At 37.6% G+C, this 26,439-nt stretch overlaps 1 protein-coding gene across 1 annotated transcript in view; it reads right to left on the bottom strand.

Annotated features, from left to right (window-relative positions):
- Positions 1 to 1,095: 1,095 nt before the first annotated feature.
- LPCAT1 (lysophosphatidylcholine acyltransferase 1) overlaps positions 1,096 to 26,439 on the bottom strand; it is a 50,420-nt gene continuing 25,076 nt past the window's right edge. Inside the window, exons 8-13 of the mRNA XM_010015147.1 lie at positions 25,119 to 25,201; positions 13,844 to 13,969; positions 9,118 to 9,271; positions 8,125 to 8,223; positions 5,838 to 5,976; positions 1,096 to 1,307 (exon numbers count right to left, since the gene is read on the bottom strand). Of these exons, the coding sequence (XP_010013449.1) occupies positions 1,123 to 1,307; positions 5,838 to 5,976; positions 8,125 to 8,223; positions 9,118 to 9,271; positions 13,844 to 13,969; positions 25,119 to 25,201 (786 nt within the window). The 3' untranslated portion in view covers positions 1,096 to 1,122. The remainder of the gene's footprint in view (positions 1,308 to 5,837; positions 5,977 to 8,124; positions 8,224 to 9,117; positions 9,272 to 13,843; positions 13,970 to 25,118; positions 25,202 to 26,439) is intronic.

The raw sequence follows: 26,439 nt of genomic DNA, 5'->3' as shown, positions 1-26,439 counted from the left end.
CTAATACAAGCAGGTTTGTTTGTTGATGTTTTTTGTTTCTTTACTTTCATTTAAACAATTCTAAAACATTTTAAGCTCACATATACTGCATATAACAGATATAAATGTTTCTGTAGAGACTTAACTAGCATTTCTTCAGGATATTCTACAGCTTGTTGCTGGCTTGGCCTCTGAAGTAACTGCAACCTTTTGAAACTTGGGCTGATACAAAAAAGCTTTCATAATGGGTTCCATGCCAAGTTATCTGTACAGACAGGCTTGCCACAAAAGAAATCTGTGATTCCTGATAAATCGAGAGTAACTGCAAGTGTGTAAATGTCTCCCATTTAAACGCTGGGTGAGCATGATTAGAATTGATTATAAGAGAAAAGCACAAAGAGTTTTGTCACGTATTTGCAAGCAGAATGTCAGTTTGGAAAAACATTCACATTTAACTACATCTGGAAGACGACAGTAGAAAAGTGTTGGGGTGAGGGATAAGGAACCTTTCCTTTTCATCCTACCATGGAACAGACTGAAAAAGAAACAATTTTGTCATTCAATAATAAAAATTAAAAGTAATCCTTAGCAAGTTTTTGCATTATTGTTTCCAAACTGTTCACTGGAACCAAAACAAAGGGCCAAAATATGCCTGCCTTGCTCAAGAGAATAATCCCACTGAAATCAACAGGACTGACTATGCAAAAATGGACAGCAAAGTTTGGCCCCAAAATAAACATCCCCAAACTAGGGAAAACACTAATCACCAAAGTGCACTTAACACCATAGTAGCTACAGTTTCTTTATACATGCACAGTTTGTGCGACACTTGGTACATGAAACTAGCCAATGGAATATAAATAAGTGTGCCGCTTCCTTTTAAATATGAACATTAATAATGAAGCACATTCACATTTTTGCCTTTCAAAGACCTTTTTGGAAAAAATAAAAAAATAAAAAACACCTTCCCCAAAATAACCTGGAACATGTTGTTAAATATAGCACATATGATTCAAAGAACAGTATTAAGGTAGAAGAACTTTCACACACAAAACTGGTATTTGCTGTATAGCTGGAGTGACTTAGGAAAATCCCAAGAAAAGACAATCCTCTCACCAGGAGAGGAAGGGAACAGCTGTAGTGTTAATTCAGTTTCTTCTGCAGGGGCTTGCTTTTATCGTCAGTGCTATCAGGGCTGAAGTCAGTACAGATACCATTAGGAACAGAAAGAGATGAAGTCTCCAAGCCACTCTCAGCTCCCATCTGATCAGCATAGAGATAGTCTTCTGCAAAGTGTGGGTGCAATTCAGCAAATCTGTAGAAGTCATCTAAAAAAATATAAATTGTTGTTACACAGAATCAGCTCTTTGAAACAGAAGGATGCTAAATTTGAATACTTACACATGTATAATCACAGGATCATGCTGGAGAAAAATAGCAGCAGTTAACATAATGCTATTCCCGTAGGCTGTTTTAGCTTCTCAGCAGAAGTTTACCACATCCCCAGAGCTGAGATGCTGCAAAGGGTTATCTAAGCCCTCTTAACACACTTCAGACCAAAGCTTAGCTTGTGTGGTGAAGGGGTAAACAGACTCAGATTTGCATTAAAATGCATGAGGAGCACCCCATGTCCTGACACAGCATCTCACTGTTCACTGGGGGAAGGGTAGGAGCCTCCAGCTGAGGAACAACAAACAGCAAGAGTAGTCATTTCTTAAAATCTGGGAAGACTTCTGCAAACATGCCCTTTAATTCAGCCTAACAGCACCTGACCTTGCTGCCTTCCTCTTTCGAGATGTTAGCGTGTCAGAAAGTCCTAACTTTCTTGAGAATATTACTGTGAGAAGACAATTAATTTGTGACACATTATGAAAAAAACCCTCTGATTTTAATGTTGGGTACTAAATAAGACAAAAAAAAAAAAAAAGAACAAGATCAGTTCTTGGGGTGGCAGGAAATCCTTAACATCAAGAAGTATGATTTTGTGTTAAAAATCAGACATTGAAGCCTTGTCACAACTTGCCCATATGACTGTTTATACAAGCATAATTCGAACACAAGATACTGTACAGGATCCAAGTCACAAGCAGCTATTCTTATAATGTAAACTGATACTGGAAAACATTATCACCAACTCAGTCACCTACAGTGTATCACACACAGCCCACTCAAATTCACAGTGTTATCCCAGAAGAGTTTGCCATCAGGCAATCTGCGAGTTCCTTGGAGTGCAGCACAGATGCCAGCTGAAGTAGCCCTTTCAGAGGCGTGAATCCCTGGTACAACTGGGCTGCTGTGAAGACAGGAACTACCACAGCTTTCTCTCTCTTAGACCTCTCTCCGTTTCAGATGACATGTTTTTCTCAGTACTGCGAAGGGCAAGGGAATGTCATTTGGCTCACAGGGGCACTGAACTGGTAGGTCAACCCTGTTTCTGAACTGTTGCGAAGGGAGAGGTAGGAAGAATGCAACAAACAACTTAATCCTTCTGTAAACAAAAAAGCGTGTCTTTTATCCACAGTTGATATGGATTTGAAGTATTTTGGACACTGTAACTTCAGCAAAAGATGAAGATGTTCAGGCCATGAAAATCAACACTACCATCTTTGCTGAAAAACCTGTATGTACAAAAGGCTGATTGATCATGTAAATGATCAAGTCTTCAGGGAAAAACCCACCAACTTAAATGCTTAAAAATATATACAGCAAAGATTTTTAATGCAAGTTCAACTTTTTTTCTAACACTAATCTTATAGCAAAGAATGTGATGCATCTGACCTTCTTCAAGAGGGGAAAGTAGAGTGTTCTTTTATACTTAAAATACTCAACAGTGGTAGCAGTCGTTTCTGGTAGAGCTCAGTAAGTCGACATTTTGGGTCTTGATGAAAGAACTCCTGAAGATATTAAGGAGTATGTATCAAACCTGCACATAGCAGATGCCAAAGAAAAGTGCTTGGGATCCCATTTGCCTCATTCATCAGAAATGTGAGACAAGGTAATGGAGGAAGAATGAGCTATTCCAGCATTACACAGGTCTCATCTTGAAGCTCAAGCTTAAAACAACTGTGAAGCATTAGACTGGAGAAAAAGATAACCATAGTCATTTATTTGGGAAAAAAAGTAGTTTTGCTTCCTACCTCTACTAAGAGGAAAGAGACAAAAAGAAGGAAAGACCCCAAAGTGGAGTTCTTTAAGACTCCTATGCTTTTGCATTAAGCATGCATACATACAGCAAGAACTGCAAGAGGTTTTTCTCCTGCCTTTGCAATACCCTCCTACTACTTGATGCTCCTGATAGAAGCTCTATGTTCATGAATCTCTTAGTTTTTGTTCCACCTCAGCTATGTAATTAATGTACAGGGACTTAATAGGATAATCCTGTAGATAATATTGATAAAGATACTACATTTTAAAGAACAAATATTTCTTCCTTCTCTCGCCATTCATCCATACAGGTATTCACAATACTACCAATCCCCCCTTTCTTCTTGTTACTGTCAAGCAAGGCAGGCTTCAGAACATTTTTTTCAGTCACCATTTGTCTGTCAAGAACAGGTGGAGAGTTTCCCAAAATTTGCAATGCCCACTTACAGAACCTATTCAGATTCTCCAGAATCATATTTTAAGATTGAGAAATCTTGCCTCTTTACAGATCACAGTAAGCAGAGGAGCTCTGGAATCAAGGTGCATCTAAACAAGTAAGCCAACAGCACACTGCTTAAGAGAACTGATACACAGATCTTTGACAATTAGTGTATTTTTGAAGATGTGTCAAAAATACAGACTTCTAACAATTCAGATCCAAGATTATCAGTCTAATTATACAATCTTGATCTTGCTGTTGGTCATTCTGTTTACCTGCAACCTAGGCTTTTCCTTTCGGATGAGATCTCTGGCCTCAAGGACTCTGCTATATGTGCAGCAACTTAGGTTTGCTACTTTGGATTTCTTTTTGTTGTTGTTCTTACAAGTAAGACTAAAGACTTAATATTCCTGCTTCACATTCCAACATGCTAGAAAGAAGCTTGTAAGCAGACCCCTCTGCCATATGTATCTCAAGTAATGTCAGTACTCTTTTACCAGATACAAAGTTTTGATTTCTTAGAACTTGACTGGATGTCATGGTTGAATGCCTTCAGAAAAGGTGTAGTCTGGAAGTTTTCCACCTCTCCTTTGTCATCATTTAAGTGCAACAAATTGAGCATGTGGAAAATTATATGCTTAGGAAAGGCAAGAATTTTGAAGAAAGAAATTCAATACCAAAGGTTTACTTTCATCTTCTAATTCTCAAACAGAATAAACTGGACATTTATTTTCACTATTAAGCTTTCGTATATGTTAGAATCTCAGTGCAATGCTCATAATATAAAATGAGCACTTCTCTCAGAAAAAGATCCAAGCAAAGTTTCAAAGAAATTACGTGACCACCATCCTAATTTGTGTGCCCTCGCAGGAGACTACTCTCAACTGCAGGAAATAAAACAGTGAAAACGAGAGCTAAGCACTTCAGTGTCCACTGCTGTGTCTTAGTGGTCCAGATTTTACTGTGATGAGAACACACCATGATCACACAGCGGAAAGTGCAGATTTAAATGCAAATAAGCACTATTAAAGATGAATATTAAATTATGAATTCTTTGGTAACTCACATGAACTCGCCCGAGTTCACCTGTACGCTATTTCAAATTTAGCTATTCTCAAACAATGGAGTGTGCCAAAATTAGTATTCTGCTAGGCTTACCACCTGAAGATTCTGTGCTGGTATTTTTGAAGCTGGGGGAAGAGTTGAGTCACTGCTCAAACGAGTTCAGGGACAAGGAGCAACACAGACAGGCAGGAAAAAGGCAATAGCATAGGATGGACCAGGAAATGCTGAGGACATGACAGATCAGAGGTACAAAAAGGAAAGGGGTAGCATGCAAGAACCAAGAAGGCAAGACATCGCAGTCAGGAAAAAGGGAAGGGCTGTGGCCATGATACTCATTCCAGTAACTAACTTATTAAGTAGTTGAAGCTTTACATGCATATTGTACGACTGAAATGTAGGAATTACTAGTTTAGGATTTACCAGCATTGATGTCTTAATTTGTAAGTCTTTTACAAATTAAATACATACTGATTATCCTGAAGGAAAGCCACTAGAACATGGCATGTCATAAGCACGTCTATTGGAAGTATGTGTTATGTTGGCTATCAACAACTCAGTTCTTATTTAAATCATACAACTAAATTTAGAACCTTACTGCATAAAAGATGAATAATCTGAAGTAACACTCAAGTAGTTTAATTCCCAGCATAATCTATTCACCCAGATCTCACCATTTTCTAATGCAACTTTCTTGCCTCCCTATCACCTGCATTACAGGCTACATATTGAGCAACCTGGCTAATACCCCCTCCTTCTACCCTCCCCCCTCGTGACTTATTTTCAAACAGGCTGAGAAATTATTATGGGAGCAGAAAGTTTTCTACCACCCTGTGTTCTGTAAGGGCAGAAATAGTGGGGAATAGATAAAAGAGACACAGCAACGGGGCAGAGCTAAGATAGCTTTCTTAAAGTCATATATTCACATACATTGAAGTCACAGAACAGAACATTCTGAAAGAGAATTCAGGTATTGCCTGACTTAAAGTAGAAGGTAAACTTCTGGAAATATGCAAGCATCACATTTGATAAAGGTGAAACTCAAATTTTTTAAACGTAAATTGACTTTGTTTGCAGTGCTTTTATCATTATTGTAGTCAACAAGTCACCCAAAAAAAGGTAAAGTTTAATAAAAATAACTGGTTTGTGTATCAACATGAGTTCAGATAACTTCCACATTTTGTGACAGCTCAGATCCACTTAAAATACTCACCGTACGTAATCTTTCCTTTCTCTTCTTCATCTACTGCTTTAAAAAGATGTGTGACATTAATCTGTGACACACCCATGGCAGTCTTCAGGATATAAGCTAAATCCTCTTCTGTTATAGTTCCATTTTCTGACTGGTACAGCTATGAATAAAGACAGCAAGATAAATCATTGCATAACTGAATGCTAACTCCTATAAACAGCACCATGTAACTAAGAAGTTATGCAAAATTAAAATTTGGTATTGGAAATTCTAGTCACTCTCAGATTGACGTGACCTACTAACGATTTCTGATTAGTCTGGGTAAAAGATAGCATTATTAGTTCACCTGTGTATACTTACAAAGTAAAGCTTGCTATGTTCAGAAAAAACCCCCTATGTTTATGTGCATAAACCACTGGAATTTCAGTGGTATTCAGAGACAAGACTGTTTAACACTAACAAGTTTTGCAGATGTGTAACAGAATAATTATTAGTACACTTGAGTTGTGTGTCCAAACTCCAAGAGAGTCTGTGGAATCAGGAGATATATGTGAAGCATTGCACTTTATCATTAAAAACAAATGACAAAGTGCTTTTCAAGAAGTTGCGTGTGGTGGAGGACAGCATCTGTATCAAGCCACGCACCTGTGAACTGGCTAGATCCTTCAGTGGCTCTCAAAAACTGTGTGAGTATCTTACTGTACACAAACCCAGGACAGAGGAGAAAAGATAAAAAACCCCTCTCTATCCATTTTTACTAGAACACTGTGAGCAAAATTTCCTCAGCTTGAGACTGTTCTTAACCCTTCCAATCACCACTAACAGGATAAACTGAGCCATACCTGTTTTCCCTTGCTGAGTGTTTCACCTTCTTAATACATTCATAGAACTTCTTTGCAGTTCTACAGTTAACCTTATATTTTGCAATTAACCAGGGAACTCAAAAGTATGTATTATGAATTGAAGAACAGAACATTTCTATTAAAATCGGGTGCTTCCAAGGGAAAATAACTGTCCAGTTTAAGCTTTTCTTCCCCTAAAATGTACATTGCACATTATGCATGACGACAGCTACCTTTTACTGAAATATTGCCCAAAAGCCACCTTCAAGTTTGCTTTAGGCTTGTTCATTTTAGTATGAAGACACAGAGCTGACAAAACATTATACAGATCAAATGGAATAAGTAAGGGCAGAGACCTTTCTGCTTTTCTCTCAGAAGCAGCAGCAGGTTGACAGCAGGTACTAGACACAGATTTTCCCAAATGTCTGCAGGAACTAAGTATTTTTGCTCCTTCCTCCTTTTTCAATTTTTTTTTATATTGGCAAAAGGGTAAGAATGATAGATCTGGACACTAAACATTCACAGGAGCCTCATTTCTTTAACAAAAGATAGTTAAGAGAATAATACACATATGCTGAAGACCTTGAAAACAACTACGCAGAAAATAAGGCTGCCAAGTAGTACCATGCAGCTGAATGTTCTCAATTCCATTAACTCACTAATGAAGACAGCATCAAGATTTAGCACTTTCCAGTTTCAGTAACACTAAAGGCACTAAAGAGTTGAAGGCAAAGGGAAGAGATGATGCAGGATGCAGCAGTTTGTGTGTTGAAATAGAAATATTAAAGGAATTAACAAGCAATAATTCAAGGCATCAGACAAACCCACAGGAATGGCAAGCATTAAAGCATTGCTGCTGTCACTTTCCCAAAAAGCCTGCATTAATCATCGATGCTGACGCTACAACAAACCACTGAGGACAGAACAAGATCTGGAGCACTTTTGGGAAGCATAAAGTCTGGGAAGAGACTACAGGACCAACACAGAAATGTGGTTAAGTCTAAGAGGGAAGAAAATCTTCACAAGAAGATAAAAGGGGGTAAAAAACCAACCCCAAAACAAAACCCCAAAACTCTATTAAGATGTAGGAAGAGTTTTTAAATATTTTACTAACATTAAAAATGAAACTCGATTGAAACGCTATAAAAAATAGTAAGAATAACTCATCAGCCTTTAGTTTAGAGGAATCAGTACAAAGTACTTCAGGTTTTCAACACGTTTCAATGTGGTGAAAGGGATTCTACCAGAGTTCCACAGAGAACAATTTCAAACTTCCATAATTTTACATTAACTTGCAGTGCATTCCCTCTGAACACGAACTCTTAATCTTATGTTCCATTACTGTTGTTTTAAAATGTAATTAAGTATTAAAAGGGCATGTGAAACAAGCTTCTGTTAAGTCTAATGGCAGTATTAATATCTTCTAAAAGTAAGTAAGCTACATAAAAGCAGAAAATACTGCTTACCTGAAATGCCAACTGAATTGTTTCCAGAGTTTTGGATGGCTTGCAGACAACTGACAGAGCAATGACAAATTCCCGAACGTCAATTATGCCTTCTTCATTCTGTGAAGGAAAACCTCACCTCAAAATACTGCAGTTTGTCTGAATGCTCATAAATAACCAACAGTTGCTGAAGATGCAGAATATTCAGAAAGATCATTTACATAACAGTTACATATGCCACTGCAAAGAAGTCTCACTGAAATGGAATTATGCCAGGGCAAGAACTTAGGTCACCTAAGCTCTGCAGGACCTTTTCAGAGTCTCAGTCAGAAGCGACAATTCAAATCTTTTTGGAAGACAGTGCTGCTACTGTCACCCTTCACTTGCACATTTAAGATTTCTACATTAAACCAGCCGAATTACCAGGTAGAAATTAGAACTGGAGAACCATAGGGCAAACTTGCCTAATTTAAGCCCTGAACATGTAACATCTGTTCTTTGGTCTAAGAGAGAACCCTGTGCACATATCTACCTCCTGGTCCAATCAGCACCTCATCCAGGCAAAGATAATAGTCATTTCCCCATTCTAACTGATTGCCTGATGTATGAAGAACTGGCATATCTGCCAAGTTCCTAGGTCCTTCAGGTTTCAGGCACCCTAGAAGAAAAAGTGATTTATTTACAAGGTTAAGTGAAATATCAGCTAACAGGCGTTACATTCAGTCACAACAAGCAGCAGCCAAAGTTTCTTCCTCTTCATATTTTGCATCTAAAAAGAAAACTAGTTTTGTCAGCTGATGCTCCTTTTAACTTCTACCTCAATTAATGCTTTATTTAGTTGATAATAGGTGCTCTTACCTTGCTGACAAGGAAATGCAGTAGGCAAATACTATGGTGAAATATTCAAAAACACTGGCCAAAATCAGACCTCAGTGAACTCAACTAAAACTGAATCAGGCTAAAGCAAAGTTTATTTTAAGTAGTCCAATTTTTAAACATGATGTTGCTGCTTACCTCATCAAAAAGTGCAAACATACTTTCTAATGTGTGTGAAACTGGAAATTCCAAGTATGCTGAAAATTCTTTAAGATCAATCTTTTCTTTTTTCATTTTCATGGCACTTGCAGCATATTTACCAAGATCATCTTCAAGTGTTTCTGGCTTCAGCCTAGAAAGAGTATTATTTTTGCACATTTTAAAAATAAACCCAGTTTTAACAATGCAAAATTCAATATACCAAGTGAAACAATGGACGATATTGCTGTAAAACATTACAAAATCTAGAATCATAATTACTAAGCAACTTTATTATAATATAATGTATTAATAATGTAATTTTAAGGCTCAAATTAGCTCTTGAACTGTATCAAAAATTACTACAAAGGCTTAGGAACTCTAGTCTTAAACTTCTGTCCTTTGTTCTACCTTGGCAACCATTACTCTACCTTGATTACTGCTTGTAAGCTGTTCAACATGGACAAGAAACACCATCTAAAACTAGCTAATAAATACCAGGCATGAGGAAGTAGGTGGGATTTAGGTCACCTGAATATGGCTGTATTGTAGGACAGTAACATAAACCAATTAAGCTTCCAAATTTACTAATGTCTCTGAACAGGAAGGACCTGATGCATCTTGCCTACAAGAAATCAGGGATTACATAATAGCGATTATACTGCTAATCCTGTTTGCTAGTCCCCATTCTTCGCATTCAGTCTGGAGCTGGACACCGTTATGAGGTGACCCGAACAAAGTTGTAGCAGTTAATATAGCTACAGAAATTTCCTCAGTGCTTCCGATTACAAAACCAGATTCTGACTGATGAATGAATGGCAGAGATCTACTGCATGGTACTGCAGCATGGCTGCTGGTTCTTTTTGTTCGGGGTTTTTTATTGTCATCCTTCCCACCCTTAACTCAAGCTTCCTGTTTTTGTTTTGTGAAACAAAGTCTTACTATGAATATGATAAATAGTGCTCTTAGTATGTGGGGAAAAGGAAATTCCCTCCCTACTATAAAAGCAACAAAATCTTGACCAGCAGGTTTCCTCTGAACTGATTTAGAGTAATGTGGACATCCAAGCATTCCAGTCTGAAGACAAAGGAAGTCAATATAATCTTCTGCAGTATTATTCTGCAGTTGCCTGGTTTGCTGTTTGCTGCTGCAGACAAGGAAAAGCAGTTATTTATTTACAGAATTCATAGGCTCACTCCAGAATTGTTACCAGACTGCAGCTGGGACTCGTCAGCAGCTTCCTTTCAGTGACAAGAATGAATAAAATACTTTATATCAGCATTCTCAGGAGCTTCTGAGAAAAGATAAGAGTGTTTCTGAGAGGAAGATTATCTGATACATCAGCTCCAAACCATGATCACTTCTTGAAAAAAGCCTTCCTAAAAATTACTGCTTTTATGTAAAAACACAGCTACAACTACCATGCTGTCTGCCATTACTTAAATGACTTATCAAAGGTGTACTAACTAAACAATGTCAAGCATCCATGCAGGATCTAGGCTTTATAATACATAACATTATTTGCTGCTGTGGTGGTGTTTTGCTTCATTTTTTAGGCCAATGTGCACTAGAGAAAACCAAAAGTCATTCCAAGTCCCTGAAGATGGAAAAGACATTTTTCAAGATTACCAGCTCTGAACACTAAATCCTTCACAGCAGACTTCACAAGGAAAACCAGATCCCTGAAGGTAGGGTATTTTCAGCATAATTACCACTATTTTTAGCCAGTGAGACATCTTACCTCCTTAAAGCTAGTTTCAGCTGTATTCGACTATTTGAAAACAAACTCCTTTCTTGCACACTGAGAACCTGACAAAAACCTTCTAGTGTCTCTCAGAGCTGGAAGTTGCTTAAGAACAGCTGGATCTTGCAGCTACTTACTGTAAACTGTAAGCTCAGAGAAACATGCCCTAAGCCAGAAAAGCACAATACATTCAGTTGTATGTATGCTAGTGTTATTTCTGTGCTGCTTCTTGTCATAATGCAGAAAGGATACTGAACAGCTGCAAAACTGACATTCCAAATACTCTGGAAAACCCTGCCTTGATCCACTGGGCAGGGACTATCATTGTTGGTATTTGATATGTTATACCTGATCCATAATCACCTCCTGTAATGGACAGTACTGATCTTATCATGAATGCACGTAGACAACATCCTCCAGAGGCTTATTCTTGTTATAGACCTCTGAACACTCAGGCTCAGGAAAACAAAGGAAGTAGTTAAGGATCCAAGAAGAAATCCAAAATAAATTGCTGCCCATTGTTAAAGATAAAAAGATGGAGATAAGACTTAATCATACTGTATTAACGTTTTCTGAAGGAGAAGATATCTGAAGAAGTCTTTCATAAGACATAAAAATCAGGTAAGATTCAATACCTAGAACATGGTAATAGATCCAGTCAAAGAAGACAATCACTTTGAACAGTGGGGTAATTAACTGTGGAATAAGCAATCAAATGAAGCAGAAGATTTACAGTGTATGAAAGCTACAATAAAGACTACATAGAGCTTAGTGATCAGCATATTGTTCAGACACAGATTACCAGGCTCAACAGAAGCATAACTGCTTGAGGACTAACAAACGCAGAATCTAAGATGATGAGACTATGATCAATTGATCTCATCGGTACAGCAGTCATTTTACCACAGGGCTCAGCAGGAGGCAGCTGAGTTTCAGCCAGCTGTGACCCAGCAGCTGTACAGCTGTGTTAACAGAACCCAGGATCTTAATCAGACGAAGCATGAGAACTTGCTGCTGTGGCTGCATGGCTTCTGGATTGGATCCCATCCAGCTGAGCACAGAGCAAGCAAATTTTTCAGACAATGTTAACGAATCCCATAGATACACAATGTGAACAGAAATAACTCCCGAACGTAGCAAACTGAGGTATAACTTGATTTCAAAGAACCTAAACCAAAACCAAGCCTGGATTTGCCTTATCAAAGAAATCTTGAATTTAAAACTGGATGTTACCTTGAAGGTATGTTACTGCTCAAAAAAAAGTATTAAGGCTGGATGCGAAATCCACTGGATAAAATTTATTGTTTCAGTTATTTAGGGATGTGAATGGTTGATCTTAACGCCTCCCTGGCCTCAAAACCTTTGAATAGACAGTAAAATGACTGCATCACCATCAAACATGCATTAGAGATAAAGTCATATTACAATCTTCACCTAATCATGCCAGGAAAGTACCATCATGATAGCCCTCTTACTGGCACATATCCAAATCAAGACAGGATAATATTTTACCAACGTACAATTACTCAAACCAGACAGAGAAATTCTGGGTTGTGGGAAACCTCACTCACAAATGGAGGCCAAAACAAAAACCCAGAAAAGCATAATTTGAAAGAACAGCTTTAAATTGAGCAAACAGAAGCCAGACAATTTAACAAGAGGATTAAACTGAATCCCGGGATTATCAACTGCGTAAGAAGAGAAATGGGTGTTTGGGCTGTTTGGGGTTTTTTGTTTGCTTTTTTCCTTAGTACTGTAAGTTCAGAGCCTTTGGAACAAAGCAAGAATCTTTGCTTTCCCTTAAAAGTCTCTCCTATTCTACTGGAAGTCTTATCAGATGAGGGTCCTAACAGCAAATTACTATATTGCTTGTCACTTGAATGATTAATAATATGCTGTCCTACATTCCTTATTCTCCAATAGAGCTTTTTTTGTTTGCTTTTTTCCTTAGTACTGTAAGTTCAGAGCCTTTGGAACAAAGCAAGAATCTTTGCTTTCCCTTAAAAGTCTCTCCTATTCTACTGGAAGTCTTATCAGATGAGGGTCCTAACAGCAAATTACTATATTGCTTGTCACTTGAATGATTAATAATATGCTGTCCTACATTCCTTATTCTCCAATAGAGCTTTTTTTTTTTTTTTTTTTTTTTTCCATTTATGCACACAAGCTGGAAAATGAAAGAGAAATTAATGAAAGGAAATAAAGTACAGAATGGAGCCATGAAACTATGCTCGATACTTTCAGGTGAGGAGACAAAAAATGGTGTTTGTATATTAAAGCAGTTAATAGGATGAGGCTGTAAATTTAGTTAGTGGAGTAACAGGAGAAAAGTTGAAAAATAGCAGCAACAAGATCTACTATTTGGTTTATGCGAATTTTTCACTGTTTGTTGATGCTTTTCTGAAAGCTAAAGCCAGAGGGAACTGACACTATGAGAAGAGAGGAGCCACGCTGCACACACTAACGTACAGTTTCATTAGAAAGTCCATTTAGCAGTAACCTACTCAAAAGATCAACCACTGCTTTGTGCTTCTTGGGAAAGGGTGACCCCTCTGCCCCCACTATTATAACGTTACTCCAGTCACAAGACTGTTATGGCAGCACTGCTCTCTTTTCATAGTGTCACAGGGAAGGGCAACTGACTTAACTGTATCAAATATTAGGAATCCCACAGTACTCCAGACACTCTTCAGGAGGTGTCTTTTAGATTTGTTCAGGAATGAACACTTCAGACACACTCTGCTCACTTGACAGACTGTGGAAATAAAAATTTTATGACCTATTCTACTCATGAGGATCTAGAGGTGGCACTTGTAAGTGGAGATCAGTATTGGTTTAATTTTGTATTAGTGTTTCCCTGACTGTAATAGAAAAACATTTCATATATATCCATAATGCAATATTGTTATATGAAGGGAAAACCATATAAACATAGATATATAGTAAAGATGCATCTTACATATAAATATTGTATATGCTCACCCAAGGCTTCTTACAAGTTTTGCAAATTCTAAAAGACACGTGTCCGAAGGCAGACGAAGTTGTCCTTCAGCCAAAGCTAACTGACAGTCTTCAAATGTATAGTCTGTCACTGAAACTCCCAACGCCCTTGAACAAACCACAAAAACATGGTAAGCAAGGTAAGCTAAGAAAACTGAGCAGAATCATCACTTTCTTTTTCTTAAAGCAAGAAATCCTGTAAGAATTATGCTGTTTACTCTGAAGAACCATAAGGAAGAGCCCATAACAGAAGGTTCACATACAAAGAATGAAATACGGTACTCTACCCATTGCGGAATATCTATTTCTGCTTAACAAGTACATGAAAATGTAAAAGAACATACGGGAAAAAAGAGGCAGTGCACAGACTCTAAAATTCATTAACATTTTCACAGAAGCAAACAACAAGGGTTTCAAAATTACTAGTCTAGAACAAAAAAAATACATATTTATTAGTAAACATTTATATTATTATTACACTGTCATTAATAAATCAACAATCAACTCAGCAGAACAACTATTCCCTTCAGGTAATACTAGAATTAAGCAATAGGCAAAATTTCTCTATAAAGAATGGCTAGAACATAAAGTATAAAAGCAAGTAAAGTTAAACTCCAATCAAACGCAGGTTATTTTTAAGTGTATGACATAAGAAAGGTAGAAGAAAAAGCAAACTCCCAAGTTCTCATGTGTTAAACAATTAAGCATTCATTTTTCCTTTTCTTCTAACTTGATGCTTTTTATTAATAGCAGCACCAAAAGATGCTTCAAGGAAGTATCTGATACTGTAGTTGGATTGTATTTGCTGCACCAAAGTTGAAAGATACTTCAGTTTGGAAGAGGCCTTTAAGAATTCAGCGTATAAACATAAGATGCAATTTAGAAAGCAAGCACTGCTCCATATGAGTTACTCATCTACCACGTTTTCCATTATACTTGATTATACTTGTATTAGTGTGGAACGTTATCTCCTTTACACAGCCTCTTCTAGTTTGTTGAAGTCTTCACAAAATTTCTTTTCTTGATTTACCTTCATTCTTTTTATCTACAGGTTTTCTATCTCACTACAATTGCTTTTTTTACCTGCAAAGTTAATATACAGTAATGGCAAGATTGATACAAAACCCTGAATGGCACATTCATTTTGACTTTGATGAAAACCCTACGTTCAATTTTACACTTTATTATGGATATTTTGACCTGTCATGGCAGTTACCTCTCATGCAATAACTACTTAATTTCTGTTAAGTAGTCTCTTTCCCAGAACCTTATTATAAGGCCTTTGAATGTCAATGTAAACAACATAAAAGCAGTTCTCTTTTATCCACCAACTAATTGTTAAACTTCAGGAAATCTAATAAATATTAAAACATGCACTTAACATTAAAGCTACTGATTAAGGTTTCTCTCTTCTCTCTAAGGCTGAGGAAGTAAAATATTCAGGAAGAACAGCTCACTAATATATATGCAAGCCCAAAAGTACCACTTATGTTAAATAACTAGATCACAGAATCTTAGAGTCATACAATGGTTTGGGTTGGACGGGACCTTAAAGATCATCTAGTTCCACCCCCCCTACGAAGGGCAGGGACCCCTTCCACTAGACCAGGTTGCTCAAAGTCCTGTCCAACCTGGCCTTGAACATTGCCATGGCTATTCTTTATAAGCTATTTATGAATAAACCCAAGACATACAGCATAGTGATTTTGGATGAACAGCCTCTCCCTTGCAAGAAGAAACAACAAACAAGAAGGAAGAAAAAGAAAAAGCCAACTAAACCAAAAAGATTTAAGTACATAGGAAAGGCATCTTAAAAACCAACAGACTGCTGAAGGCTAGATTGCCTCATACAGGTGATCCTAAGCAATTAAATTCAGTTCCTCCAAATTTTTCACTTATTTACCTGTTCCTGTTTCACAACTCTAGTCCTCCTATAGAGTATACTAGTAGTATTTGCTAATCAGTAAACCATCCTAACAGAATGGTCAAGAAAGATACTCTTGTGATGCCATATTTCATCCCATAGACATAGTAATGAATGTTCTGTAAAAATGTTGTGGTTTAAACCCAGACAGCAACCCAGCACCACAGAGCTGCTCACTCACACCCTCCTTCCTCTCCCAGGGTGGGATGTGGAGGAGAATTGGAAGACTGTAAAGCCCATGGGTTGAGATAAGAACAGTTTAATAACTAAAGTAAAATACAGTGATAATAGAAAGAATACCAACAATAACAATAATGATAATAATAGGAAACAAAAAGAGAAGAAATGAAAGTTTAGAAAACACACGTGATGCACAGTACAATTGCTGACCACCCACTGACCGATACCCAGCCCGACCTGAGCAGCGACTGGTCCCTTCCAGGTAACTCCCCCCCCAGTTTCTGTACTGGCCATGACGTGCTGTGGTATAAAATACCCCTTTGGCCAGTTTGGGTCAGGTGTCCTGTCTCTGCTTCCTCCCGGCTTCTTGTGCCCCTCCTCACTGGCAGAACATGAGAGACTGAAAAGTCCTTGATCAGGGTAAGTGCTACTTAGCAACAACTGAAACATCCATGTGTTACCAGCACTGTTCTCAGTCTAAATCCAAAACACAGCACTGCACCAGCTGCTAGGAAGAAAATTAACTGTTACAGCTGAAACCAGAACAAAAATCCAGACGAACTCCCACATGCTGGCAGGGATTTAAATCCATTTCCAAGTTCCACCTGACTTACAGATCAGGTATTGCAGGTTTTGCCAATTATTATATGGTATTCAATATAGCATTGTATCATACAATATGACATCACTGATTTTGTGTCGTATAATACCAATTTTCCTTGGAAAAAAGAAAGAGAGGTGGATGAATCAAGGAGCATCTATCCTGCCAGTTTCGATTACTTCCTATTCCCTTCTTTTGTACTCTGTGGACTAACTAGATCATCCTTATAAACTTCCCTGTGAACTGTCAGTCAAGTAGCTGAACTCCTAGGGCAGTAAGGACACACTATAAGCTCTTCCATCCACAGTGGCTTAAAGAACGTGGTAATTACTAAAGATCTTGTCCAGTCAGGCACATTACACCAGATTTCATCAGATCTTAAGGCACAGCACACAACAGAAATACAGCAACTTACAGGTGATCAGCTGAAGCCTAGGGCAACTACACAGAAAAGGGAAAGCTAGTTAAAAATAAGTTAAAAGAAGAAACTGAAAGGGTAAAGTGTTAATTTCTGGTACAAAAGGACACGTGGTATTAGGGAATCAGAAGTGACAAGACACTTAGCAAAGATTCTGAAAGGACAAAAAAAAAATCCAGTACGAGTCAGCAGCTGATTAAAGGTAGCAATTAGAATGAAAGAAGTCCCTTTTTTAAATGAACCCCACATGTTCTCTCAAGGAAAACGGAGAAGACAGGCAAGTTAAAACATAACCATAAGGTGGCAAGGCAAAGCGAGAAACAATAACTTGTAAAAAACTAAAAGCTAGAAGCTTTTTAAACACATCAAAAGAAAGATGACTAAGAAAGATCAGGCCTCTCGACCTAGGGGGGAGGGTAGAAGCCTGACTGACTGCCATCCCAGAACCAATGCCAAGTTTAAATAACTTCCGCAAAATAATGGTCCCCAAACATGTTGAAAGAACCTAGCCAAAGAGGAATGTAACGACAAACAAATCCCAACAACAACGAACAATCAAACCCAAACTTACAATACAGAACAAATTCTAAACAAAAGCAGGGATCATGCCAAACCATAAGGGGAAAAAGGAACCCGAATTTTTTTATAGCTGTGTGCACTCCTTCCAGAATGAAGTGTATTTGGACCAGATGAAGTGCTTATCAGTACAGAAAAATTCCCACTACTATTAATGCCTGCCTACATGCATGCCTGGTGTCAACACATACACAAAACAGCTTTGAGAAGGTTAAAAGCATCTTTCCTTGCTTACTGTTGGCAAATTTCCAGCATTTGGACATCCAAAAAAACCAAATTAAATTGAAACAGAGTGTTTCTATATACATCCAAACTTTCAAAATCCCCAAAGAAGGGGGAGAAAACTTTTGCTCACAGTATAGTGCAGTCATAGGATCAACCAGGGCCAGATAAATTAAGAGTTCAAGGGGCTCTTCCGTTTGGAAGATAAATCACAAGCTGTATAGGGCTACCAGTTTAACACAAAATGACCTTGATTTCAGCTCAGAATATTGAAGAAACTGAAGCTGGGGAACATCTGAAGTTCACTATTTGTGCTAAAACTTGTTAATTTTTCAATTACTTGGAATAAAGACTGGCATACTAGAATTCACTGTAAAGCCTGCGTGCAACTGCAACCAACTTGTCTCAAGGGCAATCTTTCTCTACTTCAATTCAACTGCTAGATGAAAAAAAAAATCATTTCAATTTGAGATGCAAATTGCAAGTGAAACCCAATGTTTTTAATAAACTAGGAATAAAACAGCTTTTCCTGTATCTTCATTTAGAAGCACTTTTTTCCTCTTCATACTGCTCCTGCTTTCACAGTTAACCCAAGCCTAGCCTTTTTAATGCTCAGCAATTTTATATGGCTAGATGTGCATGTCTGTCTTTACACAGTTTGAGACTTTTTCCCCTCCCTACCTTCCCTGAAATGCTGGCTATTTACTTTTCATGGTACTGCACAACGCGAAATTCCAAAGTCAGGAAGTTACTTCAAAAAAACCAAACCAAATGAAAACCCAAAAGCCTTCCTTGCAAACCAAATCTGTTACACACAACACTTGTACTTGTTATATCCTGACTTCTGACACCAAACAACTCCCTATGTCTAACACTTGTGCAGTCATAATATAAAACTAAATAATTAACGTTCTCATGCAAAATTCAAAACATAAACCAGAATGTGGCTGCTGTAATACTGTGCAATGTGAGAGAAAATAGTACAGGCAATATTGTGATGTTCTGAATCTATGCTTCAACAAAAACATTTTCAAAATGTTTTACACTGTTAATAAGCAGAACTGTAAACTAATCTGGAAAACATTCCACAGGCTACTCACAAAAAAAACCCTCTTTCCAATCGGCTGTAGCCTTTACAAGGTGCAGAACACATTAAAAGGATGTCAAACTTGGTAATCTACTTCACTATCAGACGTTTTGGAAAAAGACATGGTGGAGGGCCATGAGAATGATAAGATAAGGGGGCTGGAGAACCTCCCATATGAAAACAGGCTAAGAAAATTTAGGCTGTTCAGCCTGGAGAAGAGAAGGCTGCGTGAAGACCTCACAGCAGCCTCCCAGTATCTGAACAGACCCTGCAAGGATGCTGGATAGTGACATCAGGATTGTAGTGATAGGACAAGGGGTAATGGGTTCCAACTTAAACAAGGGAAGTTCAGGATAGATGTAAGGAAGAAGTTCTTTACAGTGAAGGTGGTGAGGCACAGGAACAGGTTGCCCAAAAAAGTGGTAAATGCTCCATCCCTGGCGGTGTTCAAGGCCAGGTTGGACAAAGCCTTGGGAGACATGGTCTATTGTGAGGTGTCCCGGCCTGTGGCAGAGGGGTTGGAACAAGATGATCTTGAGGTCCTTTCCAACCCTAAATATTCTGTGATTCTATGACAAATAACCCAAGCTTCTAGTAGTCATCTGTATAGCAACTTCCTGAACCAGAGAATATTTGTACCACTGTATTTCAGTATTATTGATGGACCAAATTTTTTACAATATATCCCATCTCTGATTAATTTTATGCATCTGGTAGTGAATGCTACAATTATGTGCATGTTTTCAAGAGTATTTCCATTTACTTTCAGCTGATCTACTGCTGAGTGTTTTCTCTTTCCTTTCTATGCACTTCTAGAACATCATGATTTCACTGACCTTCACAACAACCATCCACTTTACAATTTCTTTTTCTTTCTTTCCCAAAGCTGAAGAGCTTTCAGCTATTTAGTTTTGGAAGGCCAGGGTAAATAGCCCCTTTACTCTCCTTGAATTACTTCTACATTCTCCAAGCAAATGAAGGTCCAGGCCTAAGAGTCTGGAGTTCACATCAAGAATACAGTCTCTCTTGATGGTTTAATTTTCAGACAGAAAAAGAAGCTGTTAACAGCTACATTTATCCATTGTGTTAAGAAAATGGATTCTGTAATGTTGGTCTTGTAGGACTGTACATCGTAAATCTTCAAGGGATGAAAAATGAAGCAAGTTCTTTGTGCTGTCAGCATTCAGTACTCTAATTCAAACCATACTATTGCAAAATAGTACTTAACTTTAAAAAAATATTTCTTCCTTGAAAGAATAAACTTAGCAAGAAGCTGCACAGAGTTAACCCTGTTTAGTAACTATGCTTGCCTAACCACCACACTACAGCCTTCACAGAAACAAAGACTGCACAATGTGGTTTTCATCTCCATTTTTGTATATGGCCTGAAACTTAAACAAATGGACTTCAGCACTTCAGTAATTCCACTTATACTGATCCTCACACCTTTGATGGTATGAGCAAAATGACTAGAAAGTGTCTTGAATTGCAAAGCACAGCAGTTTTTCCAAAGTTAAATCTAACTGGCCACCAAAACTACAACAAATAGCCACAAGACAGACCAGTAAGCTACTGAAAATCCACATCCTCAAGGCTATTCTTCAGCAACTGCCATTACCATGTCACATACAGCGGCCATGATCACATTCTGATACTGTCAAAGCCTGCAAGAAAAAAGACCTGATTTTGACTAAAGAGAAGATGACAGAAGATAAAAGAGACACAGGAGACTATCTGTAGTATCTTTTGCCTTCACTGGCATGCTGGAGAAAAGGATTCATTTCTCATAAGCAAAAACATAATGTTCATATGTCAAACTGATAAGAGCTACTGCTTTAGTAGTATGACATGCTCCAACAAGGGGAACTGATCTTGGCAAGGACTTGACAGAGAAAACATAAGACAGATAATTTCAAGTTCCATGTCAAACACACTACACTCTAACTGATTTGAGCACTTACTGTAAATATAAAAGCATGTATTTAAATGTTTGTGTAAATGAAGAAGAAAAACAAAGTTACTGGAAAAATGCAAACCAGACTATATGACATTCTGGTATTTCTACAGGAAGTCTGCCTCTCTGGGCTCCCCACAAAAGGAGCTTCAAAACTCCTGGCTAGTCTTGTGTATGTAACTAGTTATGCCGAGTTGTAACACCAGAAAGAGCAGAGAAATGAAATGCTGAAATCAGGAATGCTGACAGAACTCCAGCTGAGGTTTTGAAAAACAAAGGGGCAAAGGTGTCCAGTTCCAGCAGGTTCCAGTCTAAACATCTGAAATGTGCATTAAAAAAATTGAAAAAAGTTACAATATTGGAACTGTATTTTTTTCTGAACTGTACCATCTAAACCATATTCTTCCCTATTTTGAAGATAGTCTCTAAAAGAAACTAAAACAAAAGCAAATCAAATTATGCTATATGTTAATAAGTGACCAACAGGCCTGTGCATAATTATCTAAGCAGTTTACCTCTAATTATGGGTGAGGGTACTTCAGACTTGCACAAAAAAGCCTGCAGTGCAGATATTCACAATTAGCTGCCTGCACTACCACTGGCTTATTTGTGTACAAAAGGAATAGTGCACGTGCAACTAACTAAAAGCTGAGCAACTGACATACTCCTTTTAAATGTATTTGATCCCTAATGGACAGTAAGGTAACAAACTAACAAATTTTGTCTTGCAAAATGGAAGAATTACCTACTTTCTCTTTAAAAAGAAAAAAAAATGAAAATATGAAAGAGTGACTTATATAACTTGTAATTTACTACTAGCTGAGGATAGTAAAATTGTCAAGAGGCAAAAAAAGCTGTCATATGCAATAAATACATTAGAAAACAATTATGATTACACGTCTTATGAAGACCATTAAGTACTTTCCAATGCTTTAACAGTGGTAGAGATGTTTCCTTTATCACTGAGAAATTTTTAGAAATAAATACTTGTGATTGCAAGGTCAGATCACCCGTTCCTCCTAATTCTAGAAAAGCTGAGATTGAAGCCCCAAGTCTTCACACTGACAAATTTATAGCACTACTGTAGTTCCAGTAAATCTTAACTAGAAAATATAAAGGAGAAACAGTAAGTACTGAAATTAATAAACCAATCAAATTAATCCATATTTAATCCCATCAATGTAAAATGATAATAGCTCACACACAGGAAGACCAAAATGTTGATTTTGCAATTGTAAGTAAAATTTACAAAAGTGAGCCAAGATAATATTTATCTACATGGCATGACTTAGTAGCATGGTGGTTTCAGAAATTTATTACAGAAAAAGAACAAAAATTAATTAAAACTCAAGATATCACCAAATTTTATTTGTTTTAAAGAGAGAACCTGAATGGACTATTGCCATATTTAAGAGCACTCAACATTTTCGGTGATTTTAAAGTGACTCAATACAATTCTTGATAGCACACTGTGGATGAGATGGACATCAACCGAACAGAGCAGTCATCAGAACCGTGCCAGAAAGACCAAACAAGACAGACTCACTCAAACAAAACAGGTTGTATAAGAAAATCAAATGCAGAGTATATTGATAGGAAGTAGGGGGCCATACTTTAAACAGCAGATTAACCTAATCTGCACACACCTTCTGCACAGAATAAGAAAAAGATCCAAAGGATGACAAGCCTTGAGTAACTACTCAGTTGCAGTGGCTATCCTGCATGAGTAATTCCAGTTCCAGTTACACAGATAATCCCCGAAACAGAAGAAACTGAGCTGAGTGGCAGTAACAAGACTGCACACGATTCTAGTTTTTCAACTGAGCATCTGTCAGTGAGAAAAAATGTTGAAGATCACAGACATTAACACACTGGTAATTGCATAGGTGAGATTAAGAAAGCCTGTTAGAAATAAACTGGATTTCTATAGATGCTGTAAAGCTTTTAAGGCTTGGATCTTTGTTCATCCTCCAGAAGGACTGCAATGAAAAGTATCACTACAGGTTAGTACTGTAGGAAGCAAAAAGCCATAGTTGCAACTGAAAGGTCTGCAGAAATTGTGAGCAGTTGTGTTCATTTCCTGTGACCTCATCACCTCCATCTGCGGCTGCCCACAGTGAAGCTAAGCAAATAAGGCTGACCTAAAAATTCTCCATAGAGTCAACAAAAAAAGCAGCATAAGAATCAGACATCCTGTGCTTTATTCAATACTTAATAGAAGCTGTTCATGAGACAAGCTTATGAAGGCAAACAGATTTCAGGAGTTCAAATCATATTGATTGCTGCACTCAGCTAGTTCTATCATCTCTCCTTGAAGTCAGGGGCAAGACACAAGATTTTGCCACAACACTGGTTCTAGACTTACAAATACATTATTATCTGTGACTGCCACCTCTGCTGCTGTAAAATATCCACTAGGATTAGACTCTTATTCCAGAAAAATATGGTTGGGAGGAAGGGGAAAGCAGACATCTAAACAGATCCTGAAGTGACCTCTTGATACCAAAATGGTACACTACCACCAGTTCAATCTTCCAGAAAAGACAAATCTAACAGAAGCAGTAATACTGTCCTTTATTCAGCAATGCACATAGTGCAATGCTAGCACCAAACAGTACCTGAGGTGCTAGAATTGTAACTGCTACAGCTCCGGAACAGACTGACAGCATCTGAGCTGGCATCTCCTGTACCAAGAGCCACATGAACTAACTGGGAGAGCCTGGAGAACTGCCATGAGAAGTAAGCATCTGGCAGTAGTCAGAAGTAACTATGTTTTTGCTATGTTTGTGCTATTCTAACTGGTCTACAGTAATCCACAATATCCATTCTGTTTTATCCTCATCTACATTTTAAGTTCTGAACTTTGATATTCAAACACATTTATTTTCCTTTCATATCAACACATCATCTACAGCCCTTCTTCATCTCAAAGCAAGCCATATTTGCTAACCCCCATCCTGACAGTCCTCCCTTTAGACCTGCATCCCATGTCTGTTACCCCCAATGCCTGATTCTTCAGAGGTGGGAGGGAGAAACAAAAGGACGACGAAAATCCTGTCTCTTCTCCTATACACCCATAGGAGGGGAAGGCTTTCAACATGCTGGTTGTTATAAATGTCTATAGGCTTTCAGAATTTCTGCTTATATCACACAATCCCTGTCATCTGACTGGATCAGAGTTCAGAATGAAGGTTTAAGAACCCAAAGTTTGAGGACACCACTATTATGTAGTGCCAGCTAACTGTCTTAGGTTAACTACAGAAGTCTTTGAGGCCACTGCAACCCTAAGACAGGTCAATTTACAGAGATGCTTTTTCTTTTTTCCTTTTATGAGAAATGTCTTTTTGTACAATGGATTGAGTATTGATCTGTTGTTATATTATAGGCTCAACGTCCTTAAGGAAACTCACAGAGCCGAGTCCTGCTTATAAACCAGAGCAGTATTACCAGTTCCTATCTCAACCTGGCCTTTGGTTGAAACTGGTAATTCAGAAATGGAAGAGTAGTTACACAGAGGAAATCGAGATTTCACAAACTGTTTCAAAATTAGGATTAGAAAGATTCATAAAACCTTCAAGAGTTATTAAGGATCACAGATCTGAGGTTTCTCTGTAAATACTGAAAAGAGCATCTACTGACTAATGGAAGATACACTAAAAGGACAAAAAAAAAAATAAAATGAATGAACATGAGAGGTTCATCAAAAATACAACATAAGAGAATGAAAGTCTGCATATTCATTGTTGGCTTTATTATACACTATATTCAAAGTGTTGTAGGTGTCATCACATTAACATTCTATTTTAATTAGTTTGCATTGTATCAATGGTCTCTTTCCAATAGAAGCAGCTTTCCTGTGGTTTACTATTTGAAATAACCACAGGATAACAATGAATACATGGAACTATTCTTAACATCATGAAAATAAAAAAGCATAGCTCCAAATGTAACCTCAATAACAGAGAACTGTTATGTTAATTTTCATAAAATTCAGCTAAAGCTTTCTCCCTAGACCCACAGCAGCAAGCAGAACTGTCTTGTTGTATGGAGACACGTTAAAAAAAAAAACCAAACAAACAAAAAACCAACACCAACTCCTACGGTTCCTGCTGTATTTGTGGCTCCCTGGCCTCCTCAGAGAGGAAAGCAACAGCTATGTAAAAAGTTTCATACACGCTACTGCAGACTATAAGCTTCTTTGCAAGCAGGCAACTACACTGACTTGATTTCACATTTTCCTGATCCTAGAATTAAAACCACACATCTATTTTTATTCCATATTACAATATACTTACTCTGCCATTACACGTCTGACGTTATTGGCATATAACACTGGATTTTTTCTTTCTTCTTCTGAAGGAATATACACGGGTAGAAACTGCATACAGAGAACTGAATTATACCAAGAACATTTAACATGTTAAACAATCTCCATCATAGCACTATGGTGAAAAACGTACACAGTTTATTACTACTTACAAAATTACATTAATGAAAGAACTACCAAAAAAAAGAAAAAATTGAACTCTTAAAAGCTTAAGGATGCACCACACTTCTAGAAATTCACATAAGAGTGACTCTGCTCATTTCTTACCTCATGTAACCCAAATAGAGTTTTTATCTTCCTCTCATAAGTGGGACCAGGAATTTTTAAATCATTTAGAAGTATTAGCTTTCTCTTGCACAAACTTTTCTTTTACATCCTGTATTGTTCGGATCTTTCTGGATAACCAGGAAAAGCGCCTGCTATACAAACACTGTTCTATAGCCTAAATATTAAGAATTCAAATTCTCAGGGCATCAAGTATTACTGTTCCCCCTGCACATTTTGAAATCATATACGATTGCTTAGTGGACATATCAGAAATGTTTTTATTTTCTACTGTTTGAAAAATCTCTCCTTCGAATTGGACACTAGTTTTTAATACTCAATTGAAAGAAAAACTCTAAATAAATGCAGATGGCCACAGTCACAGAATAGTTGAAGTTGGAAGGGGAATATTAAACCAGAACTGCTGGAGACTGCAACAGAAGAGGCAATGTTCAGAATGTGACAGCCTATATTAAAAGACCTTCCGGCTTTTGGCTACGTTTTTAAGTGTTCATTGAAATATGATGCAAGACCCAAGATCGTGGCAAGCCTTGCCTCCAAAATCCTTCAAAACACGTCAGTTCTGCCAAGTAACTAACTTCTCAGAACAAACAAGAAGGGATCACTCCAATTCCCACTCCTGCTCAGTATGAGACAGAAAATCCCCTTGGTGGTGCAATGCAATGAGATAATTTACGTACTAAGTGAACAAACTGTTCATAATCCTGTGGAAAGCCTCTGAAGTAGAAACCAAAGTTGTAACGAGCTTAGCTGTATTTCACGTATTTACCTATGAGGACTATGATATGGGAATTATGATCCAGAAATTTCACACTGGTCTTTAGAAAAGAAAATAACTGGGGAATAAATACAAATTTTCTCATTTAAGCAAATACTTCTCAGTAACTATGGAGTTAGCTGTATTTTCAGAATCACATACTGGTATGATCAGCAGCACCCAAAATGCTGCCATTAGATGTTTGTTTAACTCTTTCTTAGAAGTATACAACGATGGACAAATCTTT

This window comes from Nestor notabilis, unplaced genomic scaffold (assembly GCF_000696875.1).
Source record: "Nestor notabilis isolate BGI_N333 unplaced genomic scaffold, ASM69687v1 scaffold8170, whole genome shotgun sequence".
In the NCBI taxonomy this organism is placed as follows: Eukaryota; Metazoa; Chordata; class Aves; order Psittaciformes; family Psittacidae; genus Nestor; species Nestor notabilis.
This window is presented reverse-complemented; position numbering and strand designations above follow the sequence as displayed.